General features: G+C 41.7%; 4 protein-coding genes and 1 long non-coding RNA gene across 6 annotated transcripts in view; 3 read left to right on the forward strand and 2 right to left on the reverse strand.

Moving 5' to 3' along the window:
• Nucleotides 1-11447, forward strand: part of LOC127009487 (chymotrypsin BII-like) — a 41047-nt gene extending 29600 nt beyond the window's left edge. For both annotated transcript variants that reach the window (XM_050882593.1, XM_050882592.1), the window contains exons 2-8: nt 8753-8814; nt 9556-9637; nt 9761-9899; nt 10020-10186; nt 10289-10375; nt 10871-11007; nt 11167-11447. In XM_050882593.1, coding sequence (XP_050738550.1) covers nt 8770-8814; nt 9556-9637; nt 9761-9899; nt 10020-10186; nt 10289-10375; nt 10871-11007; nt 11167-11322 — 813 coding nt within the window. In that variant the 5' untranslated portion in view covers nt 8753-8769 and the 3' untranslated portion in view covers nt 11323-11447. The remainder of the gene's footprint in view (nt 1-8752; nt 8815-9555; nt 9638-9760; nt 9900-10019; nt 10187-10288; nt 10376-10870; nt 11008-11166) is intronic.
• Nucleotides 1570-7034, forward strand: LOC127009483 (uncharacterized). Its single transcript, XM_050882587.1, has 8 exons — nt 1570-1727; nt 2102-2272; nt 3338-3517; nt 4035-4177; nt 4282-4476; nt 5218-5403; nt 6332-6438; nt 6807-7034. Exons 1-8 carry the CDS (start codon nt 1679-1681, stop codon nt 6958-6960), a joined length of 1185 nt encoding a protein of 394 aa, XP_050738544.1. The 5' UTR covers nt 1570-1678; the 3' UTR covers nt 6961-7034.
• A 3423-nt stretch (nt 11448-14870) lies between the features above and the next one.
• On the reverse strand, nt 14871-21687 carry LOC127009486 (chymotrypsin BII-like). The gene is made up of 7 exons (XM_050882591.1): nt 20582-21687; nt 20383-20464; nt 19217-19355; nt 17858-18024; nt 17571-17657; nt 16055-16194; nt 14871-15953 (listed from the first exon to the last, which is right to left on the reverse strand). The coding sequence occupies exons 1-7, from the start codon at nt 20627-20629 to the stop codon at nt 15795-15797; spliced, it is 822 nt and encodes a 273-aa protein (XP_050738548.1). The 5' UTR covers nt 20630-21687; the 3' UTR covers nt 14871-15794.
• LOC127009491 (uncharacterized) lies at nt 16845-19206 on the forward strand. Its single transcript, XR_007762017.1, has 3 exons — nt 16845-17661; nt 17926-18044; nt 18342-19206. It is a non-coding gene; the product is annotated as an uncharacterized LOC127009491 (long non-coding RNA).
• A 2141-nt stretch (nt 21688-23828) lies between the features above and the next one.
• Nucleotides 23829-27028, reverse strand: LOC127009493 (uncharacterized). Its single transcript, XM_050882598.1, has 4 exons — nt 26912-27028; nt 25910-26054; nt 25668-25735; nt 23829-24112 (listed from the first exon to the last, which is right to left on the reverse strand). Exons 1-4 carry the CDS (start codon nt 26912-26914, stop codon nt 24020-24022), a joined length of 309 nt encoding a protein of 102 aa, XP_050738555.1. The 5' UTR covers nt 26915-27028; the 3' UTR covers nt 23829-24019.
• Nucleotides 27029-27236: the final 208 nt, after the last annotated feature.

The raw sequence follows: 27236 nt of genomic DNA on the forward strand, positions 1-27236 counted from the left end.
CTCTTAAAACGAAAATATACTCCTACAAGATCTAATGTAACACTAAGTTCCGGCTTGCGGCGCCCCCCGGTCATGCTTGGTGCTTTCCATCATAATGATGCTGATTAATTCATTGCTCCCGTTTGAGTTACAATGCAACGCCTCCGAAGCCTCATATGCGTTTGGTAATTAAGAGTATGGTAATAATGAAGCCCAAATCTCTTACTGTAACATCAACTTGAATATCCTGGGTACAGATAAATGACACCTCGCCGCTCAAAAGGTGTCATGCGTTGTGAGGGAATTTTCAAGGTGACTGATAACTCGTGAGAACAAAACAGCTTTACCCCGCCACGGTTGGACCTGATTAGTGCCCTGTACTGCGGGAGACCTTGGGTAGAGTGAGGCAGCAAGACGCCTCCAGCAGCTGCTAACATGCCCCCTGCGGATGGGTAATCCTATTGCGTTTTCTTCATAGCCTTGAGACTATTGATCAAACCTGCAACCACTTTGCTTTATCTTTTAACCCAAACCCAAGTTGGAGGGGGTCAATGTGGTCTATTCTCTTTGATATATATATATATATATATATATATATATATATATATATATATATATATATATATATATATATATATATATATATATATATATATATATATATATATATATATAATTGCCCAATGCGGGCTCTGGTAGGTGTTTTGCAGTGCTGTTGAGTAAAGAAGTCAATATACTTCAGTTCTGTGCTTAATACGTATTTTCGATATCAGTTCGCAACCCTTCCTCTGTAATGATCACTGCATTTTACTAGTGCACACCACAGTAAACCAGTAAATTAGCTACACATTATTAGTTTAAATCCTCTTCTTACTGATGAGAGGATTGTAAGGATGTTTTCGACAAGTTGGGTGAAGGAGGAAGAAGGAAACACGGGCGTGTTTGGGATGAGTTAATCCTCTTAAACAATCGTGAACAGTAAAAAAGTATTGTGGTGAATCTCTCTGATGAAAAATACCCATGGGATAACCATTTTTTTGGATCCCCTTTTTTCAGTAATGACAAGAAGACACAACCACGCAACGAGAGTGATCGGTGTGTTATTTAGTGTGTGCGGAGCTGATCGGGTGCTCGGGATCAGGATTATCAACCAGTTAATAATGGAATACTCCCTGATTTTGGCAAGAGAGCAATTTTCCAGGGAAGGGATGCAGGGCCCTCCCAAACCAACCATGATCAGGGGCTAGACTCATATATACTGCTAGGCGTGGGCAGGGACACAACATCCATGAGAGGATAAATCCCCCTGCCACCCATAAAGAAGGAAGCAATAACAGGAAGTAGATAAAAAAAGAGAGGAGCTCGGGGAGGTTGAGGACGCTGCACTCCTCTTCCACACAGACCAGCCCCTACCCTTATGTTTGAGTGTGCAAAATCTTTGACTACTTGGGAAAAAAATATAGACGTATCGACGAACGGTTAGTTGCTTCTGGTCGCCCCGGTAACAGACAAGTAAAATTATCATGTATACCAAAATCCTGTCTGAGATATTATTTATAGCTTATTAACATGATGCATTCAGATGTATTTTCGCAAGTCATTGAGAGTTGAGTAACGGTGAGCAGTAAAAAGTCTGTCCACTCTCCTGTATATATTGGAGGTGAGGCGAGGGGTGACCATCCTGACAACCCTGAAGACAATGTTGCTGCTGCTCCTGACCACAATAGCACTGAGCGCTGGCCTCACTGGTAAGGTGACCTGCCGAGGGGTGACGTGTGTGTGTGTGTGTGTGTGTGTGTGTGTGTGTGTGTGTGTGTGTGAAATGATGCAGGTGGATTTTTTTGTATACTTTAGTTTTATTCTGTTATATAGAACGAGAGGTATCAACGATCATAAAGAATATGTTTTTGTCCATACTCGTAAAATCATAAAGTATTTTTAAACATTTGATCAGTTTTCCTCGGAGATGGCAGATGCCCGTTATTATAGGTAAATGAGGTTCGATTATGAAATGTGTGGCGTCAAACTCAAAAGCTTACAGTATGTTAAAGATCTGCGCCTATGAGATGACTCCTCTCCTTTAATAAAAAGATTAGAAAAAAACATTTCTCTCATACACCAGCTTCCCAAGACCTCCGTTATGACGTCGGCTGCAAGAACAGCTACGCTCTCGGGGCGTACGGCAAGTGCCTGACGCTAGGCTGCTGCTCCGGCTCCGGCCAGGACTCCAGCCCCGCCCTCTGCACCGCCGGGGGCGCCACGGAGACCTGCTGCTACCGCGACGACGCCTGCGGTACGTGTGTGTGTGTGTGTGTGTGTGTGTGTGTGTGTAATTATCATAAATGTATATTTATTTATCGTTTTTTTATATAAAAATTGAATGTGTTTATATATCTTTTGTGTCTGTAAAATTGTGGAGCTCATTGCGTTATGTGGTAAGCTATTTGGCAGTAAAATGTTACAATTGAACCATATTTGTGCGAGAAGGAAATGCGAATACAGCTCACCTCGCTAAATATACCTTGAAAGTCTTGTGTGAGGCATAAGTCCCACTATATCTTGCTTTAAGATATGCGCAATGTCCATGAGAGAGTGCTTATAATTACAAATTGCAATAAAATACTGCAATCGCTAAGTCTGTTCATCACCGCTTACTTTTATTCATGTCAGAATCCCGGACTATTTTGTTATTATCAGAAGAGTTGGTGAAGGGTTGCGCTGGTCTCATGCCACATGGTACATAAACTTATCTTGCCTGGCCTTCTTCTCGTGGTATTTTGGATATTCCCAGCACCGTGAGGCACCGTGAGCACGCTCCACATGTTTGTTATTGTAGTGCAGGAGTACTTATCTCTCGACAGACCCAAAAGTGGGATTGAACTAGAACACTGGGGACTAAGTTTACTTTTAAAAATCAGTGAGATGGTTACTTAAATCTTAATTTTTGTTGAGAAATTCAAGCTTAAATTTTCACCTACTTATTACTGGAGTGTAGAAACGCAACAATTCACTGTTAGGATCAGTATCTAACACGACATAATTGTATACAAAGGGAAACTAGGACGCAGCAGGGGTATAGTTAGCTTGCATATCGTTCTCTTTATAGTTATTTGCATTTCTAATATTATGGTGTTTTAAGCTGGCAAAGTGGTGTGTGAAATCAAGCACGCACGCAGAACTTTCGGTGGAGATCTAGAGCAGGGCGTAGAACTACTGCGTACGTAGCACTAAATTGCAAAACAAAAGCTAACACCTATGAATAACAATAATAACAACAACAACAACAATAAAAGTAATAGATTAGTCTTTTTTAATATCTTTATCTATTTTCCACTTATTTATTTACCATCTACAAAAGGCAGCGTCAACTGCATCAATGTGGCGGCGACTTGGGTGAGCCGCTACGCGTACAGTGCTGACTACAACTCGGTCTACACGGGCTTCACCACGCTCCGCCAGAAAGGCATCAACCGAGTCTACTTCAACATCTGGGCCGACGGAAACCTGTACGCCAACAGTGCCACAGCTCAGGCGAACGGTGAGGCAGATGGCGACACATTGGATAATGAAAAGATCATAGCATTACTTACCATTTTTATTGACACTGTCTTTTTGACAAATCATTAGAGAGAAAGAAAAGCACAGACGAACGGTAGGGCAGCGACGCCATATCAAAGTGAGAGAATAAAAAAAGACTAGCATAGCATTATCATTTTTCTTGTTATTATCTTGACCAAATACTCAGTTAAAAAGACAGAGAAGAAAGGGTAGACCGTCCAAGAAAGGGATTGAGGTGAATAGATACAGTTTAGCTTCTGGAGACTGAAAAGAAAGATGACCGTAGAAAGCCCTGTTTCATTAATAAGTCGTCTTGATAATATGTATAAGCAGAGCCAGGGTAAGTAAGCTACCCACCATAGCCACTGAAAATTACAAATTTGAAATAGGAATGTTTGTCATAAGTGAGTTCTGGTAGGAAATCTGCATTTAGGCGACGGAATGCTGCTATTACGGGCATGTGTATACCCTCTGATGGCGCAGCTCTCCCCTTGTAGGCGTGACGATGGCGGGGGACCGTCTGGCAACCGCTGTGAGTGTGGCGAAGGAGCTGGGCTTAGAGATTTATGCATGGCTTGAGTACGGAACGCAGGCCTGCTACGGCAGCCTCAACGGATTCGCTACGACAGCTGCGTCCAAAGTATGTGTGTGCATGTGTGTAAGGCGGCGGTGCATGTAGATATACACAAACAGACATACAGACACAGACATAAACGCATAACCATCTTGGCCTTTCCATCTCAGGGCTGGCTGTTGTGTCACGACCCTTCCAGCGGCTGCACAGACTACTTCGCCGGAAGTTACGCCTACCTTGACTTGGGAAATAGCGGGGCAGTCGATTTCCTGAAAAACATGGTGGCCGACATAGTGAGAGGTTACCCAGGTCTAGATGGCTTCCAGTTTGATGACCACTTTTCCCTCCCCAACGACTTCGCTTCGGTGAGATCGATACGGACGACAAGCTTAGAAAAAATACAAAGAGGGAAACCAGGTACCTTCATCATCTCCAGTCCGCGCAGAATGAGTAACGGCAGCAAATATCGGAGGGGAAGTGAAAGAGAAACAAAACGTACATCACATCAAAAGAGGTGCAGAGTAGAAAGAGCAGCTTGGGAAACGTATAGGTCTGTCCACGAGCGACAGACCTCCCTTCCTTAATCAGAGCCTTAATTTGCCCGTCTTCTTATTAACATCATGCGCAAGGAGAGACATCTAAACCCAGTATCCCACCCGGCCGCGTGAAGCTACCTGGGCCCCTCCTTTTATTTGGGCTTAACAACGTATTCTACTTGTACGTTAGTTAGTTTTGGGCATCGAACGGAAATTGTCCAGCCTCTTAGATTGACTAGCTGCCTCTTAATCCAGCATTCCACCCGCGTGAAGCTACCTGGTCCCCTCTCTGTATTTTGGGCTTATAGTCAATCTATTTGAAATTTGCGGAGGAGGAGGAGGAGGAGTAGGAGGAGGAGGAAATGAAGGGAAATGAAGGGAGACAGAGATGTGGCAGCGTGGTACGGAAGGAGAGACCCCGCGGAATCCCCCCCCGCCGCCAATTTCTCCTAGATTGACTTATAACAACATATTCTAATTGTTCCTTAAGTTATGGGTATCGAGGGGAAACTGTCCAACGTCTAAACTTACTGTGCTTATTCCTCATCTTTACCGAGTCGTTCCTGGCAGGTGAGCAGCATGGCCCAGTCGACTCGCTACTCAATCACAAGAAACGCCATGATCTCCATTCGGGACGCCGCGCAGGCCGCCAGATCCTCCGTCCACATTTCCTTCGCACCGTCGCCCCTTGATTTCGCCCGCTCCAACCATAATGTGGACTGGGCGAACTACCTCTATGATGGCGTCGTGATGGAGGTGAGTGAAGCTGAAGAGTGTCTAGCTAAGAGGAGGCGTCGTGCTGTTTGATGTGATGTATGGTGTAATTACGCAGTTTAATACTGATGCAAAAGATATGAGGTTGGATAAATTCATGAATAGTGAAGTAAGGTGGGTTAGGATTACAGGAGCTGCCTTGTATAAGCCAACCGACCTCCTGCAGATATCTACCTTTCACATGTTTTCCTAATAAGATGATGAGAATGCTGTTATGTTGATCTTAATTAAACAGATGTGGGATGCTCTAAACAAATATACGGAACACCAAACTTCGATGCCCTATTTATCTTATCATTCATTAGTTTCTTTACTTAGAAATTCACCTGGTCTCATATTTTTCTCATGTATATTGTATTGAATGTTCAGGAAACTATATACGGTCGTATTACAAGATATTTCGCCGCCCAAGAACATATATTTGACAAGGCTTTCGTAGGAGTTGTGGGGATTTCCGGGGGTAGTTTTATGACCCTGGTGGTAGTTTGACCCTTCCTCTGTGCCGTGAAGATGAAGAACCCGACTGACCCCCTCTTGGACCTTTAGAATTAGCTGATGTGAGAGGCGAAAGTGCCTTATAATACCGACCATAGTGTTGTATGGTTATTGCAGACGTCATGTATTATCTTTTTGCCGTTATTCTTTGTACTGCGCTGCCTCTCTTTCTATATCTGTCTCTACCTTAATCTTGATCATCCATCTCTCTCCCTCATCACTCTTTCTCCCCCCCGCGCAGGTCGTGCCTCTCTTTCTATATCTGTCTCTACCTTAATCTTGATCATCCCTTCTCCCTCCCTCATCACTCTTTCTCCCCCCCGCGCAGGTCGTGCCTCTCTTTCTATATCTTTCTTTACCTTAATCTTGATCATCCCTTCTCTCTCCCTCATCACTCTTTCTCCCCCCCGCGCAGGTCGTGCCGCAGTACTACCGCACCACGTACTCCTCCTTCAAGACGACGCTAGATGCTGACTTGGCACGGGTGTCCAGATACCAGAACGGCCTCGTGGCGGCCATAAGGTGATTACTTCTCTCTCTCTCTCTCTCTCTCTCTCTCTCTCTCTCTCTCTCTCTCTCTCTCTCTGTGTATACTTTCCCGGCAGTGGCGTGTGCCCGTTGCGGTAGGTGTCTGTTTGCCTACTCCTTATTCATAGTTATATATCCTATTTGTTTATTTATTTATGTATTAATTTATTTATCTCTTAATGTCCCCACAAGGGTAAACATTGGAGATGAATGATAAACAATAATACATACGTGCAACAACCCTTGGAAGAATGCATTACCAAAGAATGGATTGATTAAACCGGACAACTGGAGGACTGCTACCGTGCATCTGGATTATCTCTAAACATCCCTTTGTCACCTCGCCTCCCCTCTGTCCACAGGCTCTCAGGTTCAGGAGCCGACACGCCCTGGGCCGACGTGAACTCCATGCTGGAATATTGTTACACCGTTAAGCTCCGCGGCGCCTCCTTCTGGTTCGCTGACGACATAATAAGCGACGCGTCCTGGAACCCTCCGGCATTCAGATTTTGCTAAGGCCACTTGGGAAAGAAAGCAGTAGTTGTATCATACTTTCAGCATATAATAAAAGTGCACAGCATGCAAGAGAATGTTTTTTGACTCCAGTGAAGTGCGCAGTACCAAAGGTGTTCTTCCGTCTCCACTTGGCTCGGAAATTAAACCTGGAACCTCTAAGTTGAGAGGTGAGCAAAAAATTGTGTATAAAGGGAAGTTTTAGGATATTTGCTCCAGAGAATACCTGAGCTGTTGAACCAAAGTTTTGAAAGAAAAGTATGCACTGGTGCATACTTTTCTTTAAAAACTTTGGTTCAATAGCCCAGGTATTCTTTGAAGCAAATATCCAAAAATTTCCCTTTATACACAATTTTACATTATTATTTATTTTCAAAAGTCAGGAACGAAATACAGTATTTAAATTAGTAGAAAATGTTACCCATATAGGAGCAATATCATCAACCTAATCTGCCCAATCCTTAGAACAAATTTAATAAAAAAATCAGTGCAGTAAGTTTTGATCCGAAACTACTTAAGTTGTGGCAAATTAATATTATTTATAAAATGAATTGCTTAATCTTCCTATTGAAAAAAAAGGGGTATTATATTGAACGTGGTGGCGGTCAGACAGGACAATTTTTTTTCCGGGCAAAAAACAAGAGAGTTAAGTGTAAGAGTGCTGAGTTGTAGTTTTCAATCTCCTTGGTAACAGAATGAATTTAATTAAAAACTAGATTAATTTGTGAAAAATATAGTAGTTTCTGATTGCTACTTACTTGATGCTCACTCACTCAGATGTTCCTTATTTTACTAAAGTGCATTGTAAAAACAGCCAATTGCTTTCCATCTGTTTTTAGTGCCTTGTTCTTTGCAGTAAACGTACCTGAGAGAATGAATTTTAATTTGAAATTGTCTGTACAGTACATTTATATGTATGATACATCAGTCTTAAGCGCATAAATGTGCTTATGCTTAACTAAAATTTGATAATGACCTTGAAAGTTTTATTTTGACACACTTGCCATATTTTCAGTGTTACTGCTTAATACAATAAGACATAAATTGGCCTTAATGCAAGTCACAGGGCTCAGAATTACCCTAAAAACTCCGCGCTTCTCTCGCCTCCAACCACCCAGCATTTTGAGCTGGGCTAGGCCCCCAATGTTTCAGGGTCCTAAATACGCCCCTGTCAAAGACGATATCAGTGACCTTGATATCGCCAACAGATGCTCCTCAAAGACTTTGATCAACAGTTTTGCCCAATACCCAGTCCATGCAAGTGTTGAAAAGTGATATAACAAAGACGCCTCCCTGCCTCACTAATGAATTAACACTAAAGAAGCAGGAACTGCCTTTCCCGTACTTCACAGCACTCAGTCCCAGAGTAAAGACCAGTCATCAGGCCAGTAAACCTTGTAGGAATCCCACGGATCCGCAGAATGCCCCGAGATCGTCATAGGCCTGCGACTAGTAGTAGTAGTAGTAAGAGTAAGAGTAGTAGTAGTAGTAGTAGTAGTGGTAGTGGTAGTAGTAGAAGTAGTATTAGTATTAGTATTAGTATTAGTATTAGTAGTAATAGTAGTGGTAGTGGTAGTAGTAGTAGTAGTAGTAGTAGTAGTAGTAGTGGTAGATGACGCGTAAGAACTGATAAGAGCATTAAGGTCAGCATAATCATAACAGGTGAGATGCTCCCATACCCACGCGATTTACAACATATATGATAAAAAATAAGGCCTCGACCTTATGAACTCGCCGGCTTCCAGTGACATGCTATCTTTTTACTTATATATACTCGAAAAACTAGGGCCACACCACGAGACAGCCTCCAGCATGATCGCCAAGTTAGCACTGCTCCTCCTCTGCGCCGCCGCGGCCGTAAGTAGACAGCCTCAACATTAGTACTTTTGGGGCCGTACCTTCATTCATCTTTGCTGCTGGTATTTTGCATCAGCTCGGCAGGACGATATGAGGATGTACTTTTCCGATTTCCCGTGGAATGATTACTGCTTTCAGGAAAAAGGCCCCTTTGTGTGTGTCCAGACTATTACTAATGAAACTGATGATTCAGATTTTTATTTAATAAAAGCTAAAATAACAGCTGTCGAGGCATTTCAAAAATGTTTTTTTTTTTTCTTTGCATCAAAGTCCAATTCTTCTATAAATTGGTGCTCAATGGATAAAATGGCTAAATTTTTCAAACGAAATTTACTCATTGTAGACCTCAGGTAGTTGCTTATGAGTTTCAGCTTTGAAAATTTCTCTCACATGTAGCAACACTCACAGCAAGTAAAAAAAAAAAAAAACAAAAAAATTACTCATATAAGTATTTTCCTTCTGATGTATTGATGATTTAGTTGAAAATTTGTTATTCTCTGCCATATTGTTAAAAAATTAGTGTTCAGTGTCACAGGAAAAAAAAATTAGTGTTCAATGTCAGGAAAAAAAAAAAAAAAGAGAGAGAGAAAGGCTTGATTTGCCGCCCCCTAAAAAGTGCCTCCCAGTGCGGGCCGCCCCCACCGCCCCCCTTGCTACGCCACTGATTCAAAGACACTTCTGATGGTGTAAAAACCCGAGAAGCACTTCCTCACCAGCACCAATCCTATAATCCTCTCACAGAGCGGTAACCCCGCCGCCGGCAAGTCGTGGCACTGGAAGTCTCCCAAGCCTCTCGTCACTCCCATCGGCCCGGTGAAGTCATGTAAGTTTCATTATTGATTAAGAAAGAATTGCAACAACATCTCTTGCGCTGAACATACACATGTCCACCTGGAAACCATAGCAAAGACCTGGTAACTTACGCAAATTTATGTCCCACCTACAGCCCGCATCGTGGGAGGAGTAGAGGCCACCCCCCACACGTGGCCCCACCAGGTGGCTCTCTTCATTGACGACATGTACTTCTGCGGCGGCTCCCTCATCTCCAACGAGTGGGTCCTGACCGCTGCTCACTGCATGGACGGGTGAGTGTTCCATCGTTCAAGAGAACTCTCCTTTTTCTGCGTGTGGAAGTGTAGGAAACTTTCCCGACGTAAATCTACTTGATTCTACTCTTGCTAACCTCGGCGTTGTTTGTGCCACAGCGCCGGGTTCGTTGAAGTGGTCATGGGCGCTCACAACATCCGTCTGAACGAAGATACCCAGGTCAGCATGACCAGCACTGACTTCTTCGTCCACGAGAACTGGAACTCCTTCCTGCTCACCAACGACATTTCCCTCATCAAGCTGCCCAGCCCAGTTACCTTTGACGGTAAAATGAATGAGAAACACGTTATTCTTTTCACTGATACCGTAACAAAAGTATAGTTTCACAGGGGGAAGAGATGAAAGACAATAAACTTTTCCTTTTCAGCCAACATCCAGGCGGTCGCCCTGCCTACTTCTGACGTCTCGGTTGGCGATATCGTCACTCCCACTGGTTGGGGAAAGCCCTCGGACAGTAAGTAACCCACACTATACATTGCTGATGGAAGTGAAAACAGTAGTTGTAGGTCTAGAGAAGTAAAAGCAACAGCATCAACAGTAGCAAAAGCAGTGTTCGTGTTAGTAATTATATTAGTGATTGTAGTAGTAGTAGTTGTAGTGGTGCTAGTAGTAGTAGTAGTAGTAGTAGTAGTAGTAGTAGTAGTAGTAGTAGTAGTAGTAGTAGAATTAGTAGTAGTAGTAGTTGTTGTTGTAGTATTCGTAATAATAATAATAATAATTAAACTAGCAGCAGCAGCAGTAGTAGTAGTAGTAGTAGTAGTAGTAGTAGTAGTAGTAGTAGTAGTATTGGTCCCTCTTTCCTACCTTGTAACCAGCAAATGTTTTTAGAAAGTATCAACATGTCTATCTATAATTTACTAAAAAAAAGTAACCTCACTTTTATGGATCGGTATCGAGCGAATCTCCTACTAACTTTGATCTATTTCTTCTCGTCCATTCACAATAACAGGTGCCCTGGGGACCTCCAATGTCCTTCGTCAAGTCAATGTCCCGATCATGGCCAACTCTGACTGTAATGATGTTTACGGCATTATTACCGCCAACATTGTGTGCATCGACAGCACTGGCGGCATGGGCACCTGCAACGTAAGTATATTAGTGTGTGTGTGTGTGTGTGTGTGTGTGTGTGTGTGTGTTTGCCTGAATTATCTGCCAGGAGGTGAATGCGAATTGCTTGAGTGGCATATAATTGTTAAAGCATCCGACAAGAGGTCATTAATTTTGGCTTTGTATATCTTCCTCCAGGGTGACTCTGGCGGCCCCCTGAACAAGGACGGCTTCACCTACGGCATCACCTCCTTCGGGTCGTCCGCTGGTTGCGAGGCCGGCTACCCCGATGCCTTCACCCGCGTCTACAACTACCTGGACTGGATCGAGTCGAATACTGGCATCACCGCTTGAGCTGCTCTGAGAACATTCCCACGAGGATCAGAAGCATGAGGGACCTTCAATCCTTTTATAGGCTGATATGAAGAGCTTGATCAGTGTAGAAGTTATGGAGGCAATAAATATAAACAAATATTAAACACGTATTATTTCAAATGAATTTCACCTCAAAAGCTGTCATAGTGTTCCGCAGGGCTCTGTTGTATCTCCCACTCTCTACTGTTCATTGACGATCCTCCTTAAAAAAAAAAAAAAAAAAAAAATGTTTTCGAGCGAAGGTTGGGATACCGATAAAGGTACTGGTTACTGTTAAAGTACCGGAACCCTAACGGTACCCATTCTTGCTACTATAGTACCGGTTCGATTCCAGTACCGGCGCTTATTAGTGACACGCTCGCCAGCCATGCCTGAATGTGGAGTGTGCAGACGAGTTAAAGGCCCGTACCAAGAGTCGTGAAGGTCGAGCCGCTTACGTACCTTTCCTTCGACAATGTAGGCAAGGCCTCAGACCGTGCCTTCAATCCTTACAAGTCGCTCGGGAAGGTAAATGCGCATTCGCACACTGCAACCTTCTTTTCACCTACCAGATCTAATGCACGCACACACATACAAACACACAGAGCTAGTCATGGAGGTATAATACCTCCATGGTGCTATTACAGCCATAATATTGTCCGTTTCATTCCGTCTGTCCACTCGTGAACGTTGATGTGGCACCTGCGCATTGTGAGTTTGTGATTGCGTGAAGATCATTTGAATGTTTGTGTATACAAAAAAATCCTCAAACCATCGTATATGAACAGCAAACAGAAGATTTTCATCGATAATATACCATACAAGGACACGAAGAAACAACTTGTATATCAAACAGTATAGTTTGATCATACTCGAACGATTTATAGCCTTTCAGATACTCATATTTCATCTCATTAAGGGATATAAAGTGACATACTCTGCAAGTGTCTATACATATAAAAAAAATTGCTGTTGCATGTATAAATAACATGGGTAGCCTAATATTCGAAATAGCCTAGCATCGCATTCAACAGTTATTATCTATTATTTCATGGGGGTTTTCCATTATTAATCGTTATTTACATGTAGTAAATTATTAAGATACCCTTCGTTTGTATTTGCAGAGCCAGATGTCTTAACTGAAATGAGAAAGAATTTGAAAACCATTAGATCGTTGGAGAATGTGAGCCACGAAGGTTCCCGCCAGCTGGCTGGTTTCTCTGTGCTTTGAAGGCGCGTGCTGTTGTTGTAAACAAGACAAACATATTCGCTGCAACTATAATATACGATTTACCAATTAGGGAAAATATTTTCTCAGGTTTTTTTAACTGAACCGCAACTATTTGCCACGCCAAATTTGGAAAACAAACATATTTTTCCTCGAAGGTCTGAGGGAAGACACGGGGTAGACCGTGCCTAACCTTCGTCTCTCCCGCAGACCTTCGTTCCAAAAATGCTAGTGTGTCCGTTGTTGCTTCGATCCTCCCTCCCGCCTCCATTATTTTATTAACTTATCTGTTAAATAATTCATGCCCGATTCTTTTTTTTTTAAGGTTTGCTAATATATACTTTTGTTATTAGACAATAAGTCTAATATTCTAGAAGCAATTACGAAACATGAAATTTTGTAGCTATAGATTTCCCTAAAGCTTAATTAAAGTACCACAGATGAAGTTGGGAATTAAAGTAGAATAACTATACCGACCGTCACCCATTTTTATAGACTTTCATAAACTATTATAACTAAACAAACAAAAACAAAAAAACAATCAACCGCCACGACACCGCGGATTGGCGAGGGGCGCGTCACTTGAGCGGAGACACCGACATTAGTGGGGCGCGTCGCCGCCTCTCCCCAGTATTTTTTTTCCTATCTGTGCAACGTGGAGCGGCGGAAGACTGTGATCGGAACAAAGAGGCGGAAAACACTGAACCACGGCAAGGAATGGAAGACTATACGGTGAGCCAAGTGGAGTAAAGGTGAATTTGATAGTGAAATGCGGTAAAATGCATAATACGTGTAGGCTCGTGGAGAGAGAAAAAAAAAAAAAGAGGTTAGAGGGAGGTAGGAGAGAGAGTGAGAACATTGGCTTGAACAGAACGGCGTAAGAAGGGAGGAAAACTTAAAGGAAGTGAAAAAGGAGGAGGATGGAGAGAGGGGTGGAGGCGGATGAGGAGAGGAAGGGAGGAGGGAGAAGAGTGACGACACGGCTGATTCGCAGGAGTCGAAATTGAGTTCCCGAAAGTGGTACGAGTCATAAGTGCTTTAGTCGGAAGTTCAAGTGGGACCGAAGTTCTCGAGCGGAAATATTAAGTGACTGGTGAGTGTAGCGAAGTATGCAGTAGTCTCGTGTTGGTATTAGCGGAAAAGTTGAAAAAAGATTCGTCAGCGCGGCCTTCAAAGTTTATTTTTCTTGATATCAGTGACGCGCGCTTAATTTTTTCTTTATTTATGCCCTTGAGCTGTTTATTGTAGAAAAAGAAAGCAGAGAAACTAAGTCAAGAAAAAGCGGAAAAATATAGTGAAAGATTATACAGTGAAAGTTTATACAGTGACAAAAAGTGAAGAAAAAAAGGCATTCGCTCTAAGTACGCGTGGTCTCAGTGTTTATCTCCACCGCATTGCCCCTTGAGAATGTAGTAGGTAAGGGAAATAGCCGTTCGGTGAAGGCTCGTGTTGCAAAGTGGAAAACGAGGACCGTGTGGCGAACAGCTTATTATTAGCATATCAAGGATGGTTTGTGTTAAGTGAAAGAGAACGAAGAATGTTATGAAATATGTGTATAGCCTATACCAGGGGCAAGAACAACTGCAGTGGATGCTAAGTAAAGAAAGTTAGTTAGTGAATTATGTGTTAACTGAGTGATCGGGCGTCGGTAAATAAACTTAAGCGGACGTGTCGATAGATAAACTCCAGATGTGTCGATAGATAAATCTCAGTGTCGACAGATAAGAAAGAAAAGGGAAATGAAAGGAAGAGTGAGGTAATGAAGATATAATGCGTGTGCGCGTGAAAAAAAAAAAATGGAAATACTAAATAATGAGAATACCAATACGTAGAACGGTCAACACGCGCTGGAGCAAGAAGACAAGAGAAGACGAATGAAGGCAGTCCGGAACAATGTAGAGAGGAGGAGGAGGATGCAAGAGGAGAAGAGAACCAGGGATAGGGTAACGGTTAGTAGGCTAGTTCATCGCCCGCAGCGCACACAGCACACAGGAAGAAGCGTGGGGTCTGTGTCAAGCCCTCTCACACCACCGAGCGATTGTGTTAACTGAGCCTTGTGTGTTGGTGAGGTTGTGGTTGTGATGATAGTCGTAATGGAGGATAGTGTGTTTGAATGGTGATGTGATGATGGCTGAAGGTTGTGTGTGGATGGCGTAGATTTGGTGTGATGGTTGTGGTGATGGAGAATATGGATAAATGGTGATGAGGGTGATGATGGTAATGGTGATGAGGATAGTATATGGTGAGGATTTGATGGTGATTTTTTTCATTTTTTATTTGACAGGAAAACCAAAATAAATGAAAATAAAGGATATGATGATTATTTTCTGATTCTCTCTCTCTCTCTCTCTCTCTCTCTCTCTCTCTCTCTCTCTCTCTCTCTCTCTCTCTCTCTCCATTGTATAATATTTTAACATTTACCAGGAAAGAGAAGAGAAAGAACAAGAACATGTTACACCACCTCACATGTCTCTATGTATATTCATTATCATTGTTTTGTGTATTATTCTATTTTATGTAGATGTATATATACGTATTGCTATTGAGGATTGGATTAGGAAGGTGTGTGTGTGTGTGTGTGTGTGTGTGTGTGTGTGAGGGCGTTCAGGGTTCTCCTCACGAGCTTCCTTTGTGATGTGTGTGTTGCGGGTCATCACCACTATCACCATCACCACAAGGACGACGAAAAGTAAGTGCCAGTTGAAATGTTTTTATTATATTAGGTGTCCTTTTTCTTCCTGTTATACTACTACTACTACTACTACTACTACTACTACTACTACTACTACTACTATTTTGCTCAATCTGTTAATTCTTCATAGTCTTGTTACTGTTTATCTTTCTTTACAGGTTTGAGTAGGTTATTTTTTATTTATCATAGATGTGACATTGATGGACACCAATTTCTTTCTGATTCATTCAAAAATACTAGCAAGGTCAGAGGCTAAGTGATCCGAGGCTTCCAGCTTTGAATTGTATAAATATGTCGAGTGGCTGAAGACTGCAGACATGTTGCCCTGATGATTTACTGTCAGTCCAGACTTAGTAAAATTCTCTAAAGAGGATCGAGTGGTTCTTCGGAGGACAGTTTAAACCAAGTAAGAATTGCACCACTATAAAATACTTGCCTGCGTCGCTTACGGGCTGAGGACGACTACCAGGCCACATTTAGAAAGCTTACCAGCGCTATAGATCTAACGGAAAAAAATAAAAAAGAAAACACTGCTGCAAGTGTATCTCCTTGTCACTCGGTGGTATGGCTGGTCTTGTTCGTGATCCAGTCCATGTAGTGGTAGACACGGGTGAAGGCATCTGGGTAGCCTCCCGTGCACCCCAACGAGGACCCGAAGGAGGTGATACCGTGAATCTCTCCATCTTTGCCGAGGGGGCCGCCTGAGTCACCCTGGAAAGATTCGTTATGCAAAGAATGTCCATATTGTGGATTAGTATTCAGGAAATGTCGTTACTTATCGAAGTCAACATGCAATAATAGTCTGTGCTTACATTGCAGGTACCCTTGTTATTTGAGCCGTCGATGCAGACAATGTTAGGCCCAATGAAGGAAAAATACGCAGCACCACAGTCATGGTTGCTAATTGTGAACAGTTGTACCTGACGAATGACGCTTGAGATGGACCCAGCATCTGCAAATGGGAAAACATTACCGTAACTAAGGAAGTTACTGCTTGTAGATGTTACATATAGCCAGAGGGAAAGTTAAGTAAACGACATGATGCAGAGGGCAGAAAAAAGCGGAAACAGAAAAGCTCTTAGGCGCTGCTTCTATAAATAAGAGTTTGATAAACGAATGCTCGAGGAGCCAAACGAAGAGAATAATCTGAAGGATAAGTGATTAGGAAGAGGTTTAGTGTGTTAGGCGTGCCTCCAAGGTGGTCAGTGATACGTGTATGGTGCTGAATGTGTGTGTGCATATATATATATATATATATATATATATATATATATATATATATATATATATATATATATATATATATATATATATATATATATATATATATATATATATATATATATATATATATATATATATATATATATATATATATATATATATATATATATATATATATATATATATATATATATATATATATATATATATATATATATATATATATATATATATATATATATATATATATATATATATATATATATATATATATATATATATATATATATATATATATATATATATATATATATATATATATATATATATATATATATATATATATATATATATATATACTTTTTTTAAATTTAGTCCCTTGAAAGTAAAATATAAATTGCCCTGTTTGTTAGGTGTCACAGTATTAATATATATTTCGTGTTGGTGCTCTTAGATTGGTGACATGAATCATGGAATATAAATGTGTTGTGTTTACCCTTAATATTGTTATTTCTTCCTTTAACCTTGTATTTAGAAGCGCTTATAAGTCACAGTCATATAAAGGTATTGATAAGAAGATTGTCTCGGACACCACGACTTTGATGGTCATACATAGAGCGCTGTGCTCTGTCGCAAGCTGGGTAAAGGTATTTTCTGATTTCGTACAAAATTATTATTTACGGGATATATTTTTCAACTATCGTATTAACTAGTAATCTTATGTATGTGTTGAATATAATAATATATAGAGATAACATGCATATAGATATTCGCATTTAAATAAATATCACCCATTATTAGAGTAGGTTTTATAAGGAAAATGCCAAAACTTCTACTGCTGGGGGTGTTTGATTATCCCTCTGCTTGGACTCACAACATCGGAAAAGCATGGATGCCACCATCAAGGCAAATTAACTGATGTGTCTACTGTATGAGACTACAGCAGGCGGTCCTTTTGGCCAGTCAAAAAAGAAAAATAAGGATTTCATTATGCCGTTAAGCTGTAAACTCTTCCAGCACACCAAACACTAATCCGCTTTTGGCGATGACATGGTTGGTCACCAACACCAGCAGGAAACTAGTGATGATACAAAGTCTGGTTACCATTGGAAGGCTGCCCCCAGCCAGTGGCGACCACCATTTCATTTGCGCCGATGTCATAGGACGGCAGACTCACGGCACTGATGTGGCCTAGGTAAAAGTAAGTTGATTAAAAAAAAAAAAAAAAAAAAAATATATATATATATATATATATATATATATATATATATATATATATATATATATATATATATATATATATATATATATAATATCCTTTTTATAGCAGATTGTTGTGGCATATTAATTGATAAATTTTATCATGCTTCACTAAAAAACACGTTGCTTACTGTTGAATGTCACTGCTGAAGGAAGTCTAATGAGGGCAATATCATTGATAAGCTTGCGATCGTTCCAGTTTTCGTGAGTGAAGAAGTCAACACTGTGCTGGGTGATCTGAGATGGTTCTGCCTTGCTGATGTTGTGAGCGCCCATCACAACCTCCACGAAGCCAGCGCTGGAGCAGGGATGGTTTAGGTAACAATTCATGAAAGGAACTGTATGTTAACACAAGATTATGTTGTGTAGTTATATAAAAATTGTTTTTGTGTACTCTTTAGGGCAATCATGTTTTGAGGTGTTATTAGGCCATAAAATGAATTTCCTACCATTCTAAGTTTACATTACACAATAGTACAAATGTATCAAATATATGTTTCTCACGACTCCATATACCTTTTATTTTAAACAACATTGCTTAAAGTTTATAATTATTACGAGCACTTTCTTTTGTGTGTCCATATGTAGAGACATTAAAACTTTCATGTATTACAGCAACAGACAGACAGACACATCAGAGGAAGAATTTTTAAACACCGCCAGAGGTGAGGTCACACGACAAGAAACGATCGTTTGCCTTGACCTAACTAGTCTAAATTGAACCTGCCTTGGAGGGATAGACATGACGTTCCCCGCCTACCTCAAAGTCGGGAGCGGCCCGAACCCACTCATCTCGCATTCTTAAGTTCTATAAAAAGTATAGAATAAAAAAAAAAAGATATGATAATAATAGAGTATCTGGTTCTGGGCCCATACTTATAAAGAAATTGAGTCTTTGAAGTCGCATTATAACTAATATGTCGTTATCCTAGTTTTTGTATGGGAGTCAACATCAATAAATCTTTTTCATCCAATAATGTGATTAGTCACTTCAACTTGATGGGGAGTCATATGAAACCAGTTTCAGTTGACTGGGGAATGCAATCTAACTAGTTTCAATTGACTGGGGAGTGTTTTAAAACTAGTTTCAAGAGACTCCGGGAGTCATGTCTAGGGGGAGTATCCTGAAACGTCTACACCGACCTCGAGTTTAGTGCGTTGTCCATGATGTGGGTTCGTATCCGCCGCTAACCACCTGGGATTTTTCAGTCACCGCCGAGTGACCTAAGACTACCCACATGCTGTCCTGAAGACCACCTATCAACCCGGACTAGAAGAAGCTGTACAGCGCAAGTGAAATAATTTTTTATATTTTTTTGTTAGTGAGTGAAGTGCATTCCAAACCATTCAGGCTAGGCCAAAGGTGACGCTTAACACTGTTTTTTTGTAAGGCATAAGACGAGCTGCAAACATTCGTGTGAGGCAAAGTGATACACCGTTTCTCACATTTCTCCTCGTCTGATATACTTACAAAAAGACTGTTGACTCACCCGTCCATGCAGTGAGCAGCGGTCAGGACCCACTCGTTGGAGATGAGGGACCCGCCACAGAAAAAGGTGTCGTCGATGAAGAGCGCCACCTGGTGGGGCCACGAGTGGGGGGCGGCCTCAAACCCACCCACGATGCGGGCTGTGCAGAGGGTTCGCATCATTTGATGCAGGGAAGACTCATTCATTCATTGACATTGAGGCGTGACACTACTATAAATCACCTCAGTGTTTTAAGTTGGAGTAGGTATAGGAAGACACCTACCGAAACGGGCGCAAGCCACTCCCAGCAAGATATATACGGGAAGCGAGGAGGGTGCTGGAATCCCACCAAGGACCCTTCCCGTGTCCTCACTTTCCGTTTCCCTATTGTCTCATCAACACCAGAGAGTAGTTCAGCATGCTCTCTACTCACTACTCTACATGTCTCCCCGCGTCTCCGCTGCACTCAACTTTCTACTCTAGTTCATCCCTATACTTTCCAAACCCCTTATGCAAGAGTTAACCAGCATCTCCATTCTTTCATCCCCTTCACTAGTAAACTCTGGAACAGTCTTCCTTCGTCCGTATTTCCTCCTGCCTATGACTTGACCTTGTTCAGCAGGAGACTATCAAGATACCTCTCCACCCGAAATTGACTTTTCTTTTAGCCTCTCTTTACTTTTATCTTTTATAGGAGCAACGATTAGCGTTTTTTCTACTTTTTTTTCTTTGTTGCCCTTGAGCTGCTTCCTTTCCTGTAAAAAAAGCACGGAAAGTTACCGATCACATGGGGATCGGTTGTTTCGTTTCCGTATTGTCTGCAAGGTTAAGAAGACTTAAGCGCGTATTCTGAAACGTATTTGCGCCTCAGTTCGCCTGTTTGAAGAGCCTCTCGTGGAAGTTTTCTGATTTTCGTGGACTGTGTTTTGGCCCTAGTGATAGTTTAACACGACCTCTACACCATAAGCGGCAAAAATAACACCTAAACACCCAGTTAATCTTCTCTCTTGCTTCAGGAAATAGTCGTAATGGAAGTCCGATAAATTTAAGAATATGGATCTTAATATCCTTGCAGACCTTGCAGACAACAACTAATCGAAGTGGCCTCAACAGATAGACCCTCTGAGGCACTGTCGCCAATGTTAAGATTGACTATTTTTGAGGTAACACAAAGTTCAAGCACTCACAGGCTTTGGCCGGCTTTAGAGGGGTGACTTGGGGTCTGGGAAACTTCCATCGCCATTGCTTCTCAGCCGCAGGGTTACCGCTCTGAAATTCAATAAAAAAATAAACGTAACTGCTCCAGAAAATATGTGAGAACTTCAACAAAAAAGGGAAATATAATGAAGATTATTTCTAGTAACATTTCGTACACTTTTCACTCACACTGGCGGAGAAGCAGAGCAGGAGTAGAAGTGTTAGTTCTCCAGCCATGGTGCTTACAAATGACGCCCGATGGAGCACAGCTGGCCTTTATAGAGTATCCATTGCTCCTCATTTTAATTTGCTGGCACTCGTGAAACCAATTACACACACACACACACACACACACACACACACACACACACACACACACACACACACACACACACACACACACATAAGACTGACTTTATCCTCACGAGTAGGTGTGGCATAATGAAAATAGATAAATGTAACAGCCATGAATAATGCCAATTTTGGGAGTGACCACAAAACGGTTAGACGCAAAATCAAGATCAGTCTGAGAAGAGTACTAAATGACTTGGTGAGAAAGCAACTGACCAACTAACAGAAAACTCGAATTCGCAATCAACATCCCAAAAAGAAAAGAAAAAAAAAATCTGGAAACGGAAGAAGTTAATGAAACCACTTAAATTCTGAAAGAAGCGTGGATATATAAAACGTACTATCAGCAGGGGGTGAAGTAGTAGCAGTAAAATCTACAAATACTAACAATCAGATGGGTAGATGTAATATGAAATGGCGCAGATGGGTAGGTGTAATATGAAATGGTATGTGTGTGGTGTGATTTGCGTGCTCAGTTTCTGTGACAAAGATTAAGTGAGGTCAGGGTGACTGGTGGCCCCCTCAACTATGGCGGCAAAACCTACGGCATCACGTCCTTCGGCGCTGCGGACGGCTGAGAGGAAGGCTACCCCTCCGCCTTCACCCGCGTCACCCACTTCCTGGACTGGATCCTGACCCACACTGGAGTCACTCCTTAAGCGGAGGAGAAGTCAAATGGAATCAATTATAGAGAAACACTCTTATCAACTTTGTCCACATAGCAAGGCTTCAACTATTCCCTGCAGTCATCCGTGCTAATAAAGCCATAAACAAACTCACCCAGATGTCTTATTAACGATCGTCAACATAAAACTCGACATGTCATAAACACATGGCGGAGCAATAAGTTACATAAGCCCTCCTCGGCAAAACACGAAATATTAAAATATACCTAAGTAAAAATTAATTGACTTTTGGTTTTACTAAAAACTCTTGCAGAAAGAAAATCAAAGGTAACTAAAAAAATAATAGGTAGGTAAACGTTTTCAGTTATTCATTAACATGTTCAGTATCTTGAGACCGTTTCGGTTTAGGTACTCATTAACACACACACACACACACACACACACACACACACACACACACACACACACACACACACACGGCGTGTTTGAGATAATGGTATATAATGATTGCACATGTGAACGCTTTAGCTTATAAGAGGCGTTTACACCATTATGTAATAAATTTAGCCTACAACTTATCTATAATTCTCTCTCTCTCTCTCTCTCTCTCTCTCTCTCTCTCTCTCTCTCTCTCTCTCTCTCTCTCTCTCTCTCCCCTTCTTCCCCTCCTCCTTTGTTGGTCCATTCAGGGATTCCCAGCCCATAACCCGTGACTCAAAAAACACCTTCACTCCAGCACAATTTTCCTTCTATGTTTTTTGTTAGTTGTTAAAGATGGCTTCAGGTCTTTATCATGTTCGTTTTTCTTTCCCCGTTGTTGCCACGTAATAAAATGCATGATACATGTTTTATGGAACACCTTACCATATTATTGAAGTATAAGTGAGTGAGTAAGTTTGGGAGCATACGCTGTAGCTGCGCGTGGCCTCGGTGCTCATCTCCGTCGCGTTAGTATCGACTCGTATTAATTTGTTTTATTATCAGTTATGAACCTTTACGTAATATCATTATGTTCATATTGAGATAATTTCTTAAGAGCACCATGCCGACGCGTCTGAGATAAGCTCCTGCCGCTGTTGTTACACCGTCAAAAGAAAAGCGCCAATAACATAAAATAGCTCACGTTGATGCAAAAGGAAAATTGGTAAACTAACAATATGGCGCCAACCTGCAAATTACGAGATGCTTCCTGTGTGCACATGAAACATTGCATTATTTCTTATACAGTCACATAATTACTGGCGCGCACACACACACACACACACACACACACACACACACACACACACACACACACACAATGACATCAACACTAGCGGCAGGTGAGCTGACACGGGTCCTTGCTTATTCCTTGCGATAGTTCCCGAGAAAAGAGACCGGTTGGGGCTGCAGCAAGCGGTTACGGGCTGACTTCCAATTGTTTTCCTAGTGTGTATGGGAGAAAGGTAGAGAAAAGGTGTGTGTGTGTGTGTGTGTGTGTGTGTGTGTGTGTGTGTGTGTGTGTGTGTGTGTACCATTGTCTGATCACGCTCACAATCGCTCAGACTTCCCTCCCTGAATGCGCTTTGGAGCTCTGGTGACGGATCTTTGGGAACAGCTACGTGCATATGATCCTCCTACTGGATTGATATTCCTTTAAATGACGGATGATTTTCATTATTACTTAGTCACCTTTCTAGCACAGGCCAACGTAAGCATCATCGTTGTCTGTCACTGTTATCTTAAGGGCAAGAACCAGTCATACTTTCTTCACGACGATCTCTTGTTTTGCAGAGTTTCTCGACTTTATTTCCCTTTAAGATTCTATACCGACATCTTGCATAAGTAGTCTTCATGTTTAGGTTCTCTGTGAATAGTTTCGTATTAGTTTCTCATATGCTCAGTTTGTCATTATTTTCTCATCAGTGTCTCATCAGTAGCATATCCGTCCACTGATATATTTTCTAACCTTGGGGTCATTGTGTCGGTTTTCGTGGTCTAATCTGTTCATACTGTTCACTGATCGCCTTCTCTTCGTTTTCGTATACTGTTGGTTTCCTTTCTGTCCATCTATCATCTATCTACACACACACACACACACACACACACACACACACACACACACACACACACACACACACACACACGCTAACATTAACACTAACACAAACACAAACAAACATGAAAACAAACATAACCATACAAAATCCTAAAACCTCTCTGTCTGCCATCCCACGGGAATGATTACTGGGAAGAAGCATACAAAGAGGGGGCCAGGCAGCGTCACGTTAATGGGATGCTGGGTCGAACTGTGTGTGTACTTGCGCACGACGTCAGTAAGAAGACAAAGAGGGTCTGAGGAAAAGTGATCGAAACTGAAATAGATCATTAAGTTTGAACACTTGCAATCACGCATGGGACTTCAATATGTTAATACAAATCACTCTGCTCAAAAAAAGAGAAAAAGAGCAAACAAATACTATAATATGTTATTTTATTTTTTGAATGATTTTTATCCTCTCTCTCTCTTATGATCTAACAAGTGAGTAAAACAGTTGAATAACAAAGTATGGCCTTGTCCCAGGAGAAGGCCTCCAGCTTCCCGGCCCCCGATGCCTGCTGGCTGGGAGGAGCCCTCGCCGGCACCAGGGAGGGGGAGGCGGCGGGCGAGCTAGTGGACGGCCAGGAGGCAGGCGTGGTGCTCGAGGCAGGCGTCGTAGCAGCACTTCTCGTTGCGGGCACACTGGCCGTCGTGAGCACACACCTGGTGGCACGAAGAGTTGTGATTAGCGAAAAGAATGTCTGCCCTGTGAGACTGACTTTACATTGGCTTCATGATTCTACGAGACATTTTGTTTCATCAGGATGAAAATACCTTGTGCATAGCTGGGCGTTATCGCGATAAGTTATCGCGATACTTTATCACTAATAACAAAATCGGGTTATCGGCCATCCGCTACTTATTTAAATATATATCGGTATGTTCGTTACTTTTGTAACCAAACTAGCGATAGTCGATACTTTTTTCCGCCTCAGAAAAAAAACGTTGTTTCCTTCATACTGCGCATGCGTGGCCCGGTGTTGTATGAAAAAACTTCGGGGTATGAAATATTTTCGTTGAAGAGATTTCATACTTTGATTATCAACATTAAATCACTAGGTTATTTTTTATGTTAGACTCAAAAATCAATATATCAAAGAGTAAAATCATTTAACTTTGCCCCCAAAATAATCATTCACTGCCTCAAATTTAATATTCCATATTCGTTTGTGTCCATGCCATGGTATTGAAGGAACCGGGTGTTGTGTTATTTGGTGTCCCATCGTCAAAAGCTGGCGCTTTTATTTACAAACACTGGTCTCTCGTGAACTGCGCATGTTCAGACCAGTAAGCGTAGCCCTGTACAGTCTCACAAAGCTTTTTAACACATTAAGAGTTGCTGGTAGGCTGAATCAGACCTTCAGTACCACCATCTTCGCCTTTTCTAGAACGACACTCTGTACATATAAATACAACTCGTACAGTGTCGTTCTAGAAACAGCGAGGAATCGAGGATGGTGGTAGTGGTACTGTATGTCTGATTCAGCCTTCCAGCAACTCTTAATTACGGTTAAAAGGTTTGTGAGACTGTACAGGTCTACGCTTGCTGGTCTGAGCATGCGCAGTTCACGAGAGACCAGTGTTTGTAAACAAAAGCGCCAGCTTTTGACGGTTGGGACGCCAAATAACACCACACCGGTTCAGGCGTTTCGAATATTACCGTCCATATGTACGTGTCAACGTGTGGTTTTCAGGTTTTAAGTTTTCTAAAATACAGATGATGAAAATTTGAATTCATCTATGTTATTTATTTGAAATATCAACATTGTATCGTTTTAGCCTATCGGACTTATCGCTAGCTAGTATCGGAATTGTGGATTTATGTCGGCTACCGGTTATCGGTTATTGCCTATATTTGTGTCTCCAGTTAACGAATATCGGTTTACACCGATAAGGTTTTTCATTATCAATTATCGGTTTCGGGAATAAGGTTTTCTGTTATCGTTTCCAGCTATGACCTTGTGATTATGACAACAGTTTGTTGTAATGGGAAATCAACCAGAACACAGGTGAGGAGTCGCTCGAAATGCATATAATCTCTAAGAAGCTGACTTATGAACTGTTCATGCTATTCAGTATCAGCTTATATGCTGTTCAACACACTTATTTATTATAAATATTTAAAACTCCAAGCTGACAAATAAAGCGTTCCGACTCCAACCCCCAACCTATAGTGACCCAAAAGGTGTAGACGACTAACTCATGAGCGGTAACTCACCTTGGGGCCTCTGAATTTTTGGATAGTAGGAGGGCAGACTGGACGCTTCGGACACTTTCCTCGGTGTTCTGAGGTAGAACAATATGAGTGTTAGTGGCTGTTTGCTCATGCTACTTGAAAGCAGAGTTTTCTGAAAGGGTTTATGAAAATATTACATCAAGGATGTATAAAGTAAACGTTATCAAATATTACATTTTATGAGTATTCGATTATTGCAGTGAAGTAAATCAACGGCCAATCACCTGCGAACTGCCCGACACCAGAACCGTCGTCACAACAGTACACTGAACCAGGTGGGTTATTTGATTTGCAGTAGTGCCTGCACGCGTCCTGGGCGTCCACCACCAGCACCACCAGCGCCAGCGCGGCCACAAACAGCGGGCGAACCTGTCGTCAAACATCAGGTTAAAGGATGCAGATTATGATGATATTAAAATCACACGAAGAAAAGTCTGATTTAAAACTACATACTTGATCTATTTTACATAACTGTTTGATGGGAACACAAACATCTTAAGAAAGGCTGCGAATAGACTACGAAGGACAGGCTATATAGGAAAAATGGAGGGAAGGTCACTGAGTGCTACTTGATCTAAGAGAGTGTATGCACTTCCGTAAAAGGATATGAATGAAAAAAGGTTTGGTGTTGACGAATGTCAAGTCTCAGCGATGAGGGAAATAAGAGACAAACAAAACTAACTAAAGGGAAAGTGAGGAAGCATTGGAAGATATATTTCCTATTTCAGCGAGACTGGTTAACGAAAAGAAACTCGAATATAGGTGTCAGTGTTAATGAAACAAAGACGAAGATGTGGAGCCATGTATAGGGATGGAGCAAGAACGGGAATTTTAATGAGAGAGAAACGAGTGGGAGATGAAGAGCAACAGAAACCTGACATAGGAGGTAATAGTAATGCGTAGGTAGAAGAGGAAGTGCTGGTCGTACTTACCATGGTAGTACCTATTGGGATAGAAAGGCAGGATACTGACAGATTCATTTACTAAAACTGGATGCAGTAATGCGTGGATCGAAGAGAAAGTGCTGGTCTTACTTAGGTTGACAGTATAGAGATAGGAAGGAAGGATACTGACAGCAGTATTAACTAACATCGGAGGTGGTAATACATAATTCGAAGAGTAAATGCTAGTCTTACTTAGGATGACGGTATAGAGACAGAAAGGAAGGGAGGAAACAGACAGGAGCATTAGACAGACTGGTATACGCTGAGAGCATCACCGCTCACCATGTTGAATGAGGAGCAAGGGGAGGGCTGGAACCTTGGAAAATGAGTGCAGAGGGTTGGTGTGATCGCTGGAGCAGGTGGTTCTGCTTATATACCCTCACCGGCCTAGTAACAGCGCGACAGGACTGCTGTCTTTCTCCTTCCCCTCCTCCCTTGGTCCATTCAGGGATTCCCAGCCCATAACCCGTGACTGTTGTGCGATTTTCCTACTATGTTTTTTGTTAGTTGTTATTGATGGCTTCAGCTTGTTTTCATGTTTGTTTGCTTTTCCCGTTGTTGCCACGTAATAAAATACATGATACATGTTTTATGGAACACTTTACCA

The sequence above is a fragment of the Eriocheir sinensis genome, chromosome 41 (genome assembly GCF_024679095.1).
Source record: "Eriocheir sinensis breed Jianghai 21 chromosome 41, ASM2467909v1, whole genome shotgun sequence".
Taxonomy (NCBI): Eukaryota; Metazoa; Arthropoda; class Malacostraca; order Decapoda; family Varunidae; genus Eriocheir; species Eriocheir sinensis.

What these genes read in the sequence shown, in the direction of transcription:
- LOC127009486 (XM_050882591.1), bottom strand. Translation starts at nt 20,629, where the DNA reads ATGGCTGGAGAACTAACACTTCTACTCCTGCTCTGCTTCTCCGCCAGT. An exon ending in GCTGCTCACTGCATGGACGG is followed by an intron (nt 18,025 to 19,216) that starts GTGAGTCAACAG and finishes TCCCTGCTCCAG; the next exon opens with CGCTGGCTTCGTGGAGGTTG. An exon ending in TTCAGCAGTGACATTCAACA is followed by an intron (nt 17,658 to 17,857) that starts GTAAGCAACGTG and finishes ACTTTTACCTAG; the next exon opens with GCCACATCAGTGCCGTGAGT.
- LOC127009493 (XM_050882598.1), bottom strand. An exon ending in TGGTGTCGGGCAGTTCGCAG is followed by an intron (nt 25,736 to 25,909) that starts GTGATTGGCCGT and finishes GTTCTACCTCAG; the next exon opens with AACACCGAGGAAAGTGTCCG. An exon ending in AAAAATTCAGAGGCCCCAAG is followed by an intron (nt 24,113 to 25,667) that starts GTGAGTTACCGC and finishes TCGTGCCACCAG; the next exon opens with GTGTGTGCTCACGACGGCCA.
- LOC127009483 (XM_050882587.1), top strand. Translation starts at nt 1,679, where the DNA reads ATGTTGCTGCTGCTCCTGACCACAATAGCACTGAGCGCTGGCCTCACT. An exon ending in TGCCACAGCTCAGGCGAACG is followed by an intron (nt 3,518 to 4,034) that starts GTGAGGCAGATG and finishes CTCCCCTTGTAG; the next exon opens with GCGTGACGATGGCGGGGGAC. An exon ending in ATGATGGCGTCGTGATGGAG is followed by an intron (nt 5,404 to 6,331) that starts GTGAGTGAAGCT and finishes CCCCCCGCGCAG; the next exon opens with GTCGTGCCGCAGTACTACCG.